The 13,607-nt window shown below is 39.9% G+C and overlaps 1 protein-coding gene across 2 annotated transcripts in view; it reads left to right on the top strand.

Moving 5' to 3' along the window:
• KIF18A (kinesin family member 18A) overlaps nucleotides 1–13,607 on the top strand; it is a 108,637-nt gene that overhangs the window by 46,321 nt on the left and 48,709 nt on the right. For both annotated transcript variants that reach the window (XM_069091342.1, XM_069091341.1), the window contains exons 11-12: nucleotides 2,710–2,872; nucleotides 8,956–9,120. In XM_069091342.1, the coding sequence (XP_068947443.1) occupies nucleotides 2,710–2,872; nucleotides 8,956–9,120 (328 nt within the window). The remainder of the gene's footprint in view (nucleotides 1–2,709; nucleotides 2,873–8,955; nucleotides 9,121–13,607) is intronic.

The following is a 13,607-nucleotide window of genomic DNA, read 5'->3' as shown; positions in this document are numbered from 1 at the left end:
GTATTCTTGGAGCTTAACTATGATTCACTTCAACAAACATTTATTTGTTGAGTCTAGCTAAACTGAGTTCTAAGTTCACGTTTTGTAACATACTCTGAATTCTGTTGATTTGCAGTCTTTCCCTCAGTTTTATTACCTCTGGGAAATGTTCTTATACCAATTCCTGAAATAAAGCCATCAGATTCTTTTCTTTAGTTTAATGGAAATCTTTTAAGTGATATGTTTTGTCTCCTTGCAATCTCTTCCACGTCTATCATTATTTTCTTTGTATGCTTCTGTTCTTTTTCTAGGTTTCTAATCTTTTGCAATGGTTTTTTGCCTCTTCTGCTCTTTTCACCATTCTCTCCAAATCTTTATTTTAAAAATTATTTTTCATGAATATTTTTTAAATTAACTATTAATATCTTTTGTTTTTCCATTGCTTACATTTTCTAATATATTTCTTCCTTTTCCCTCAAATTAGTATTTTACTGTGTCTTCAAAAAATAATAGTTTTGTTTCTGACTTTTTGATCTCACTTTTAAATTTTTATTATGTTTTCTTCATTGTGCATATTCTTGTTTATTTCTTTGCTTTGCCCTAATTTGGGCTAATCTTCATTTGTGGAGATCATTTTATGTGTGGTAGTGTTGCTTTTAAAAGGGATTTTGCAAAGGTACTTGTCTTCCATGAGAACAAGAAATTATTCCTTATGTTGTATTTCAGTATTTTATTTACTAGCAAAGTTGTGTATAGGCAGCTAGGTGGTACAGGGTGTAGAACCCTGAGCCTCTGGTCAGGAAGACCAAATTCAAATCTGGCCTCAGATACTATCTGTATGACCCTGGGTAAGTCACTTCATCTCTGTCTGCTGCCTCACTTTACTCATTTGTAAAGTGGTGGTGATTATTATATTATATTATATTATATTATATTATATTATATTATATTATAATAGCACCATCCTCTCAGGGCTGTTATGAGTATCAAATGAAATATATCTATAAAGTGCCTAGCACAGTGCCTGGAGCACAGCAGATGTTTTATAAATGCTTGTTCCCTTTGCTTCCTCCAAAGATCCAGATTGTAGCCCCTTCCCTGACTCAGTAAAGCAGGAGGATGGCACGAAGTGCTGGCCAAGCCTCTAGTGCTGCCCCTTGCTCTATTGAGCTGGGCTGTTCTTTGAACAGCAGGTTGATGAACCATTCTGCCCTCTGAACTGTGCTGGCTTGGTAGGACCATCTAGAACCGTGCTTCTTAAACTGTGGTGGGGTTCGAGAAGATTCTGGTAACAGGAAAAGGTTTCTGAACGTGCAACAGCCAAAAATTAATTCAAAGTCCAACACAAAATGAAGCCGAGGTGCTTCTAGCAGTGCTTGCCCCATTTGCTTCATGCAACTTCACTTCAGCCTTGGTTCTGTGCACTTTGTGGTGCGTGCCCTCAGGCCATGCAACACTAATGGGCTGCCCACACAGGAAGGGGACCAGAGTAGAAAAAGGTGAAGAAGCCCTGCTCCAGAACTTACCATCGGCTACCAGAGCCACCTCCACTGATGTCTCCAAGTTAGACTTCACAGATACGGTCCTTGAAGGAATAACAAATATTGTCATTTTATTGTTAGTTTTAAAAGAAGGTCCAGGGGAAATTAGGTGTTTCTGTTGCTAATTTCCTTCTCTTTTGTCTTCCCCTTTTCCCTACACAAGCCTAACTCAAGAGTTGACCACAAACTCACAAGATCAAAAGACATTCTAGCCAGGTCCCTTGTTCTCAGATAAAATGTTTCATGGAAAATAAGGCTCTGTCCTGTGGGTGAAACCTAAAGAAAACTCATCCATTTCATTTACTGGCATTACTCTTTCTGTGACATCATACAATGAAGCTTCAATGTCTCTGTCTTGCTCCATTAATTATTTATCATCAGTTTGACAAAACTGCAGTGAAGTCAGCATGCTGTGGTTTATCTTCATTCCCAGCAGATTTTCATTGAGAACTGTTGACGCAAGGCCACAGTGTTTTTACCCCTGAACCATACAAATACATCTCTGAATCTGGCCAAAGGACACTTTGCACACCCTCCAGTCCAAAGTCTTTTGTTTTTTTTAAGGTCTTTCACTTTAAAATTCTCCTCTTAAATGACTGTGCCTGTGCGTGACTGTTTACATTATTACTACAGCTGGGACCTGACTCTTTTGTGACCTAAAGCACAGATTTTATTTTTAAACGATTAGAACATTTTTGAGGCTTGTTCTTTGCTGACCCTGGAAGAATATGAAAATGCAGGTTCATTTCAGGGTTTCTCTCTCCAAGTCCTAACCTGCTTCAAGGGAATTTAGGCATCAGTGGGAGGTTTACATCAACCAAGTCCTCTTTGGATGTCTGGAAGAGGGCTGGCTTTGAATTGATGGGCTGTGGTAGATTACTGGGCCCCTGAAGAAGTGGACTTGAATCTCTGGGGAGCCAGATTGTTGAGGATACCCTACCAACTAATGCCCTTCCTTACTGCATTGTTGAAGACTAAAGCCAAAAACAGGATGTCTTATGTTGGTGCAGGCTGGAGAAGATGGTGTTATTTAGGTATTCTTACTACTGCGTACTCCTTATTTCTGTATCATAGACACATTAAATATATATAGATATACACACATACATTTTTGTGTGTGCTATTCTCCATGTGAATCCCTTCATTCTCTTGAACTTTAATATGCAGTATGATATGTTGTTTTTGGTAGGTTTCGAGGGATTTTAAATTGTTTGTTCCGGAACCGTGAAGAAATCAGACAAGAGTATCTGAATTTGGAGATGCTGATTAAAGAAAATGAACTAAAAACCTTCTACCAGCAGCAGTGCCACAAGCAAATAGAAATGATGTGCTCTGAAGAGAAAGTCGAAAAGGTAGTTGGGCCTTTTATAGCTCTATTCTATGACTGCCTTAGCACTAAGGGGTTTTTCCTGGTTTAGCTGCACTAGTGATAAGGGCAGCATCATTTTTATGCACTAAAACTTGCTCTGTGTTACCTACACCAATTGGAAAAGATCCCCAGTTTTTTTTTTTTCAAATGAGATCTTTTAAAATAAATCTGACATTGTTATCTATAAAATTAGGAAATAATCTGAATGAAAATCATGAGAGTGTCTATTTTGTAAGTAATAATCACATTTTAGTAATATGTCTTAAAAATAAGGATGTGTTGCATAGGAAAGAGTTAAGACTTAGAATTAACATAGAGTATCCAAGTTCAGGTCCTGGTTTTGATGCCTACTAGCAGAGAGCCCATGGGCAATCGTTTTACTGCCCAATGCTCCAGACAAGAAAAAAAGTCACAAACCACTACCAGTCTGCACCAATGAGGGGAGTTTCCTACACCAATGAAATCAGATTTTTGTTTTCCCCTACTACTTCCTTTGTCTCCTGCCCCTCGTCTCCCACCAGATGTACCCACTAAATATATTTATTACACATTTGTTATTAAAGGATCTTTAAAATGAAAAAAAAAAGCTAGACTTGAAGACAGTAAAACATCTTTTGTTTTAAATAAAACTGCTAGCAAATTCTTAGTTTATACAATTTGAGCATATTTTGCTTATATATTTGACAACTTTTATGTTTCTCAGCTGACATAGATTTGAAATAACTAATATTTAATTTTTCATTGTATAGGCCTTTTATATCAGTGGTGAAATGGAAATCTTGAATAGGCCTTTGATATATTTCAAAGACTTATATTTTTATAATGTTTTCTAGTCTCTTCTGTGTAGTAATTTTGAATGCATAGTAGTAAGTCTCATCTCCTCCTTAACCTAGTATAGAATGGTTATTTACATGTCAGTCATGAATGACCAGCCTTCTAGGTTATTTTTCTCCCAAAAGCAATAAAGTGGGTCATAGAGGCTGATCCTTATCCCTGTGTAATTCAGCTTTTAAGTGCCTTCTTTAATCACTGTCCATAGATATTTTATTTCCTGTTATTTACAAAAACACTGTGTTACATGTTAGAGGAAGTATAGAAATCTGTGTTGCTGCCCCTGCCTTTCAGGAGGCAAGAAGTATTTAAGCATTCAAGAGATTGTATATGAGCTATTTCTTAAAATAAGAGGTTTTCAGAACCTCTGTTTGCAGAAATGAAGCAATGGGAAGATGTCAACAATATTCTATAGACTAGATCAGTTTGGTTGTACTGGACTGCTCTGGTAGAGAACCACTAAGAAATCTGGGAAGTTAGTGTTGGGCTAGACTGTAGATGGTTTTGAAAGCCACACTAAGCACTCATCCTAGACAGTTAGCAAGAGGGATTGCTGGGCTGGCAGCAGAAACAATTTGTTATTACTCAATAGATTTTTGCATAAGGAAATCATATGATTTAGTTAGAGGATACTATCAGAGTGGAGTTATCACTAATAATTATATTTTTAATAAAAATGTCATTTTAAAAAATTCAATAAAACCAACTCTCTGATAGCTTTAATCCTATATTTTTCCAGTTAGTCAGTATCATACTTTATCCTGTTTTTTAGTAAGTTCATAAAGGAAACTTATTCCTAGAATCTTATTTCAGGATTTGTCACCTACATCAAACTAAGCTTTCAAGTGTCAGAAGCCCATGGAGAGCATAGAAAATTATGTATCTACATTATCTTTGCTTTATTGTATTTTGTTCAGTATTTCCCAGTTGTGTCTTAATCTGATTTGAGCTGTGCTTGGGAGTGTTGCAGGCCTCTTTCACCCTGTAGAATGCATGTCTGATATCTTTGCTCTATTCTGTCTTTGGGGGAGCTGGCCAGGGTGCTAGCTCTCCCTCCCAAATAGGTGCTATTTTCAAATTTGATAATATATCATTTTTGTCCAAGTCACTGATAAAAATCTTAAGCAGCGCAGTGTCAAGTACATACTGGTGGGGCACGCCACTGGCATTGATGCATTCGTTACAGCTCTTTGAGCCTGGCCTTCCAATGAGTTCTCAGCCCATCTATGTGTTTTATCAACTACTCTACCTGTCTCCATCTTTTCCAAAAGAACAGTGAGGAGTTATTTTTCAACTGCTTTGCTAAAATCCAGTTATCCATAGCATCCTTGTCATCTACTAGTTTAGTAATCCTGTCAAAAATGAAATAAGGTTAGTCTGGCTGTTCTTGATGAAGCTGTCATGCCAGACCTTTGTAATCACTGCTCTCTCCTCTGGGTGTTTGCTAACCCTCTCCTTTAGTGATCCATTCTAGAGTTTTCCCAATAACTGAATTTAAGCTCATCGACCTATATTCTACAGAGTCTGTTCTCTTCCACTTTTTTTTTTAAATTTGGACATTTGCCCTTCTCCAGTATTGCATTGCTTCTTTTTTTCACCGATCTTTTAAATACTACTGACAGTAACTTAGCAATCACACATATAGATTCTTTCAGTTCCCAAGAACTGCACTGAGTATGTTCTGTTATTCCTGATTCCATATTCAATACCATCCACTGTGCCTCAGTTTCTCTCTTTAATACTCCCATCTTGTTTGACCTTCCTGACCTTGGATTAATCTTGTCTCTCTGTTTTTATTCCTTTGGGAAAATCGGACTCTACAGGGTTCATAATAAAACTGTAGAGCCTGACTGTGACAACGGAATGTCTCTCTCTGCCTTCACTAGAAACAGCCCTGAGTTTGAAGCCTTAGAAGCCAGTGCTGCTGCTCACTCACTACATGTAGGATTTTGGCAGTTCCTTACTTTTCCACATCTCAGATTCCTCAACTCTAAAATCAGGCGTTTGGACTAAGGAATTTCTTTTTTTTTTTTTTTAAAGCAATTAGGGTTAAGTAATTTGCTCAGGGTTACACGGCCAGTTGTTATTTCTGGGTGTGGTGCTGAGTATCTGAGCCTGGATTTGATCCAGGTCATCCCGACACTGGAGCCGGTGCTCTTACTTGCTGAGCCACCTGGCCGCCCCTAAGCAACTGGGGTTAAGTAACTTGCTCAAGGTTACACAGCCAGGTGTTTCTGGGTGGGTGCTAAGTGTCTGAGCCCGGGATTCGATCTCCAGGTGTTCTCAACACTGGAGCCGGTGCTCTTACTCGCTGTGCTACCTGTCCGCCCGTGGACTAAGGAATTTCTAAGGACCTTTTCAACTCCAAATCCTAGTGTTGGAAGATTCTGCCAGTTGTTTTTCTATCTGACCCTCCTTCCTTTGCATGCCCAAGGGAATAGGGATCTTGGTTTCTTCCTTGGTCATTGGCATGTAGCCTTTCTTTCCAAATTTCCTTATCCAGCCACGCAACTGCAAATTTAGTTGCTGCTTATTTTTTAGTAGCTGCTTCTTGAACCAAGTCTGAAAATTTCTTCCCATCTCTAGTCAGTTGTCACCTCAGACTCACCTATGAGATCTGATGCTCAGACAGGCTGACCAAAAGAAGGCAGACATCTTGTTCCCAGAGTACCATTAGGTTCCCCTAATAAGATCCTCTAATGACAAAACCAAAGGGCAAGTCTGATCTATTTTGGGGTCTGGGTCAAATATTATAAATCAGAGTCAAGAACTAGGTGCAGGCATGAATCAGAAGCCAGTCCTTAAATAGAATCAAACCTACTTTTTTTTTTAATCCTTTATAGGATCTCTGTAGTCAATCTGTCAGCTAGCATTTACTAAGCATGTAGTGCATGCCAGACACTGTGCTAAGTGCTAGGGATACACAAAAGAAAAAAAAAAACAAATCCATTCCTGGTCTCTAGAAGCTCACAATCTAATGGGGAAGACGGCATACAAACAACTTTGTACAAACAGGATACGTATGGGATAAATTGAAGGTTGTCTCAAAGGGAAGCCTCTGAGATTAAGGAGTAATGGAAAAGGTTTCCTGCAGAAAGGAGGGCTATAGTTGAGACTAAAGGGGAAGCCAGGGAAGTTAAGAGGTAGAGATGAAGAGGGAGACTGTCCCAGGCAGGGGACTGGCCAGTGGAAATGCCAAAAGTCAGGAAGTTGTGTGTGTGTGTGTGTCCTTGTAGTTTTATCAGTTCATTGTAGGCCAGGCCAAGAAAGAAGAGAAATGCAGACTGGAGAAAATGCCATGAAACTTGAAGGTGACCCAAAGCTAGGAGGGAATAACTAATGTGGTAGAGGACAAAATCAGGACCCAGAAAGATTTCAACACGATAGAATGATGAGCAAAATCTAATAAAATGGATTTTCTAGAGATCACTGTAAATTCTTGCACATTCTAAAAATCATCTATGACAGGATAGGAGAACTATATCTAAGAACAGTGTGTGCCAGCATCTTAGTGGCCTGCATTCTCCAAATGAGTGAGCCCTGTGATGTGGAAGCCCAGAAATGTTCACACTCCTTGATTATGAGCCCATTGAACAGCAGGGGCCATTGTGTCTTATTTCAGTTCTGTATTGCTTGCACCAGTATAGCACAGGTTTGTACTATAGCACAGGTTTGTACAGAGTTGACAAGACATTGTTGAACTGGGCTAAACTAATAGAGAAATAGTGTTCTGAAAAAGAGAGATGGTAGTCCCCCTCTCTTTGGACATAATTAGATCCCATGTGAAATGCTGTGTCCTGCTCTGGACACTGAGTTTAAGAAGAAACTTTGAACAACTGGAGGGTGGTTCAGAGTGGAATGACTACAGAATAAAGGCCTGAATCAATAAGCTTTCATTAAGGCCCTGTCATGTGCCAGACACCATGATACAAAGAGAAGAACAAGACTGTCGCTGCCCGGAAAAGAGCTCCCGTTTTACTGGAGTCAGTGATCTGTTTTACTATCACAGAGTCAAAAACTATTTGAAGGAAGTAGCAGTATTTAGCTGCAAGAAGAAAAGATTTGAGTTCTAGCTCCTTCTTTGTTGCTACCTTTTGTTTTTGAGCGCCTATGAGACCAGACAAGGGGACCAGGGACCTTAAATTGGTGCCTCATGCACAATGTTTGAAGAAACTGTAGTTATATTGAGTCAGGGGTGAATGGGGAAAAGGACTTAGTGGGGTCTTTAGAGATAGTATTTGAAGCTCTGTCACATGAAAGAGGAAGGATCTTTGTTCTGCTTGGTACCAAAGGGGCAGAATTAGGAACAACAGATGAAAGTCACATTTAGCCTTTTTGAAAGAAAACCTTCCAGACAATTAGGAAAGTGGTATGGTATTGGATACTAAAGGAACAAGTGGGATCCCCCTCTTGGAAGTCTTTGAGAAAGGACTAGATAGCCACGTGTCATAGAGATTATAGAGTGAATTCTTGTTCAGGAACAACTTGGATTAGGGGCTCTCTGAGATCTCTGCCACCTCTAAGATTAAGTGATAGTAGGTAAATAAGTGTAGCCTTCACACTGACAGGGTGAGCTAAATGTTGATAATCTCTAAGGTCCTTCATACACTAATATCTAAAGGTTAAAAATCATGCCTAGCCCCCATGTGTTAATTAACATTATCACCCTGAATAGTGAGCTCTCTGTCGCCAAAAATAATTCAGTCTGAATGACTTGTAGCTTGTTGGAGGTATCATAGAAAATATTTATTTGTCAGATATGGTGGGTGGGGGAGGGGGCAGTATTCATTGATTCAGGGTAGGATTTATGTTTGTCTCAGTGTCATATGAGGTAATTTAAGCACCACAAAGAAAGAACCTGGAAGATACTTTCATTTTTCAACCTATTAAATGTATTTTAGTAGAAATAATTTCAGTCTTTAATTTAGCCATCACATTTCTTAAAACCATAAACTCTTTAACGTGAAATTTATAAAAGTGATTTAATTTTCTGTTTTCCTGCCAGCAATTGTAAAGATTTCAAGAAAAAAATAGCTCTAGATATGAAAGCATAACCTAACTTAATTTACTGAAAAAGCATACCTACAAAGTATGTTACTTTACTAACCTCATATAGATCAAAGAGCATTAAAATAGCCTTGACTTTTTGATTATGGTATACGAAGAAATCTTTCATTTCTTATAGAACTCGGCATCTTTGCACCATAATTTCCTATTAAATATGTTGTATTTCAGGCCACTGGCAAACGGGATCATAGACTTGCAATGCTTCAAACTCGTCGCTTTCACCTAGGGAAGAAAAGAGAGGAAGAAATGAAGCGATTTCATGAAAATACGAATTGGCTTCATCAGGTTGAGAATGAGATGTGTCTCCTGAGCAAAAATGGCCGTATTTCAAAGGTACAGAATGTTTTTTTTACATTCAAGTTCACTCTCCAAAGCTGAGTTCTAGGAATTGTTGCCATTTTTAAGCAAATATCTTTCACTCAATGACTTTCCCAAGTCTTGAACCTATTAAGTTCATTTGCCTTCAGTACAGACTAGACCTTCTAGATGACTCATAATCTGATGCTTTGCCTTTTCTGTAGTTCAAAAGATTGCAGTTACCTATTTAATTCTTATTATATTTCAGTAGTGAGAACCTTATATAGGTTAACTCCTGTATTAGACTGGGAGTGATCTATTTCAAACTTGATTTTAGGATTAATCATCTTGTTAATTTTAATCCAGCTCTAAATACTAATTCTTAAAGTAATAAAATATTTATTCTTGCTCTTTCTGTTTAATATATAAGAAATGTCTTTCAAAGTCTTTGGCTTAATAGGATAGTAAAGTATAAATCTGAAGCTAGGAAAATACACCTGAAATGATCAAACAGGTTATTTTGAGAAAGGGTAGCCATGTGTCAGTGTTAAAATTAGCAGATTTTGTTGCAGCTTTATTTCCCTTAGGTAATGCTTAATTCCTTTTATGGAAGAACTTTTTTTTTTCTTTAATTTCAGACTCCAGGGAATCATAGAATTAGAGCCAGGAGGAATCTTAAGAGTTCATCTAACCCAACCCTCTTATTTTACTAATGTGGAAATGAGGGCCCAGGGAGACTGAGTGACTTGCCCTATGTTACATAGTGTTTACACAGACTAGCCAGGCATGCACATCAGGACTCAGAACCAGGTCCCCTGACTCAGTGTCCATTTATTTTTTCTCCTTTATACCATTCTCTCCATCTTTCAGCAAAGCTTAGCAGTGAGAAGCACCAGAATTCTTCCTTATGCCTTTTTTGAAACCTAGCCCTCTGGAATCCAACCTTCTGGATCCTTGGGTTTCCAGAATAGCTGTGGATCCAAGAGTAGCCGGGGATGAAAGCAAAAAAGTCCTCAAATACCTCATCAAAAATAAACGCAACCAGGGAAAATCAAGACACCTAGTTATGTGCGGGCTGTTATTGAAGGGAAGTGAGCAGGAAAGAAGAGGAAGGGCAAGGAGGGAAGTGCCAGGAGTAGCAGCAGCAATTAGAACAGCAGCTAGAGCAGGGAGGGAGCCAAGGAACAGTGAGTAGTAACAAGAATTGTCCTGCAACCTGGGGAGGAAGAAGGTGATGGGGGGCAGGGGAGGGAGGAGAAAGAGGGAGCGACAGACAGAGATAGGGAGAGAAAGAGAAGAAAAGAGAAAGTTGTGGGGGGAGACAACCAGAGAATGAGGTAGAAAGAGACAAAGAGGAGAGAGGGAGAGAGAGTAAGCAAGGAGACAGAGAAAGACAGAAATATAAAAAGAGGAGTGGGGGAGAGATGAAGAGAAGAAGGGGGAAGAAAGAAAGGGGAGGGGGGCAGAGTAGATGGAAGGGGAGAGAACACAAAAACTATATGATTAGTAAATGTACAAAGGACTGTGCTAGGTACCTTTGTTACAAAGGGACTTACATTCCAGCAGCTGACATTATGGTGCCCTAGGTTCTACTTATAGTCTCTAATAAAAGGCGAAAATCAGACATAAAAAGATGTTTCCCCTTAAAAGAAAATGACAAACATGCCCAATCTGAAAAGGAAAAATATTGGTGGATTCTTCTGTCTGAGCCTTCTCTTCTTACACTATTGACACCCCAAAAAGGCAGCTGTTGAAATTAGTTTTTCAGGTTGAGTCCTCTAAAGCTGAGGGTGCACATGACATACCTGCACAATTTAAAACACCTAGATTGTGTTCTAAGTGAGTGATTTTTCCTTAAAGTATGCAAATATATACCTTTATCTTTCCCTTTATGTTAGCAATTATAGAGTGATGGTAGAATTTTAAACTAAAACATGGCTTTCTGGGGCGGCCAGGTAGCACAGTGAGTAAGAGCACCGGCCCCAGTGTCAGGATGACCTGGGGATCAAATCTGGGCTCAGACACTTAGCACCCACCCAGAAATACCTGGCCATGTAACCTTGAGCAAGTTACTTAACCCCATTTGCTTAAAAAAAAAAGCAAACATGGCTTTGTAAGACCAAATGTTGTGACCTTCTAAGGTAAAGAACTCATTGGTCTTATTCATACCTCTCCACTGAACAAATTTATCATTCCAGTGAAATTGTTGTTTTGGTGATGCCTTCCTGCCTTGGTTAGGTCCTGGGCTATTGAAACAAATGTCTCTCTTTTTAAATAGAAACATCGACCATTCTTATAAACGCACTTAAAATTGTTGCGTGTGTTAATGCTTTAGTTTCTTTGCATCCTGGGTCATCTCAAGTTGTCCTCGTTCATATATATGGCCACTGTACCCAGATGGCTCCTGAGAAGGAAGTGAGGCTGGTGACTTTGCACAGACTTCCTCACCTAAATCCCTTTCATTTGCATGCTGTGACATCACCTCCCTGATGTCATGGTCCTCTCTGAGAATGAAGGACAAACAACAACCTTTGGTGACCATAAAATGTCATCTTGGGGGTTGACACCTTCCAAATGATTACACGTTATAATGGGATTCCCAGAGAAGAGCCCCAGCTTTGGTGTTGGCAAGCCAGAGTTCAGCTCCTTTCTCTGGAGCTCATGACTGGGATGGTCTTAAAGTCACTCAGCCTCCCAGGGCATCACTTTGTTCCCCCATAACATGAGGAGCTTGGACCAAAAGGTCTGTGATAGCTTTCAGTATGTTCAGGAAGGAACAAAGACTATGTTCTGGATGGTTCTGGTGTCATTTTTTACCTTCAGTGAAAGCTCCTTTCAGAACCATGTACCTAGTGGAGGATGGTATGGCGAGGCTATTCTAGAGCTCACTTAAGACATGAATGTCAGGAATGTATTGACCATCTTCCTGTCCCCACCTGTTACTTTACTGATGTTAACTCAGATCAGCAATCAGTTAAATATTAGTGTGGTGGGTCTTGGGGACGCCAAGGTTTAAATATAACCCACCTCCCCCTCCCTCCCACATCAAAAACATTTGTTCTGATTGGCAAATGAGACAGAAACGCAACATGTTCTAAGATCAGTATAAAACAAGGTCAACAGTAAAGTAAGCAAAGGAAGGTTTGGGCAAACTCTCTGCGAGCCCATTTGAGGAAGGTTGGAGCCCCAAGAGCCTAAAGGGAGAACTCAAGGAGGTCTCCTATGGAGGACTTAACACCTGAGGGGAGCCTGGAAGAAAGAGGATCTGAGAAATTGAAGTGAGGTTTGATTTCCCTCCAGGTGCAGGGGAAAGAAAGGACAGGGGTACCGCGGCAGCAAACAAGGCACATTGAGGGGGGCCTGGGAGTTGCTGGTGGGTGAGGTGGCCTGCACATGGAGCACATGAAAGGGAGTTGTGGGAACCAGGACAGGACAGAACGTGTGTTCTGCTTGCAGGTCATCTCTAGGGTGATCCACATCCTGTGCAATCTCATGTCAAAGAATTCCAGTCAACTTAATTGAGAATCAGGGAAAGAAGAATTCATTTTAAGTACAGTGAAGTAAGAAAATGGCTCTCAAGTGATTGCCTGAGATGAGAGGATTGATACTCTCCCCATTTCACTGTTAAACACCATTGCCTACAAACGTTCTCATGTCTAACCTATCCTTAAAAAACCTTCTCTTGGTTTTGCCATCCCAACAAGCTATCCCATATCTCCCCTGGATTCCATGCTGATGCTCCTAGAAAAAGTCCTTTATTCTCTGTGCCTTCTCTTACTCACAATTCATTCTCTTCTCAGCCTCTTAGAATCAGCTTCCATTCCCATCATTCTACTGAAACTGCTCTGTAAATTTACTAAGGATTTCTTAACTGCTAAGTCCTTTTTTTTTGTTTTGTTTTTTTTGGAGGGCAGTTGGGGTTAAGTGACTTACCCAAGGTCACATGGCTAGTTTTCGTGTTCCGTGTCTGAGGCTGAATTTGAACTCAGGTCCTCCTGACTCCAGGGCCGATGCTCTGTTCACTGTGCCACCTAGCCACCCCTACTGCTAAGTCTTAATAGACCTTTTGATTCATCTTCCACTCTATAAGTCTTTCAGAGCTTTCCCCTGGGAAAGTCATCAAGACTTGCCCATTCTGCCTCCATCAAAACTCCATGAGCATCTCTCCACTTCTCTCCACTCGCACAGGTTCTGCCCTAGCTAAGGTGCTGATTACTAGAATAGTATACTAGACTTCTGATAGACCTCCCTGCTTTTAGCCATCTTCTACACAGCTGCCAGAAATAAGCTTCCTCAGGTCTAGACCTGTTCATGTCACTGTTCTTCTTTTTGAGATTTCAGTGGCTCTCTGTTGTCTGTTGTAAAATACCAATTCCTCTGGCTGGCCCATGTGAGGTCCTTCACAAACTGGCTCTAGCAAGTCAGATGGTCAGTCAGATGATGCCATGGATATGTGCTAGACTTAGAATTAGGAAGACCTGAGTTCAGATCTAGCCTGAGACACTTGGTAGCTGTGTGACCCT

Source organism: Petaurus breviceps, unplaced genomic scaffold (assembly GCF_028583685.1).
Source record: "Petaurus breviceps papuanus isolate PSGF00001 unplaced genomic scaffold, PetGlider_PUasm1.0 188, whole genome shotgun sequence".
In the NCBI taxonomy this organism is placed as follows: Eukaryota; Metazoa; Chordata; class Mammalia; order Diprotodontia; family Petauridae; genus Petaurus; species Petaurus breviceps.
The sequence above is the reverse complement of the archived record's forward strand: the minus strand, read 5'-3'. Positions and strand labels throughout refer to the sequence as shown.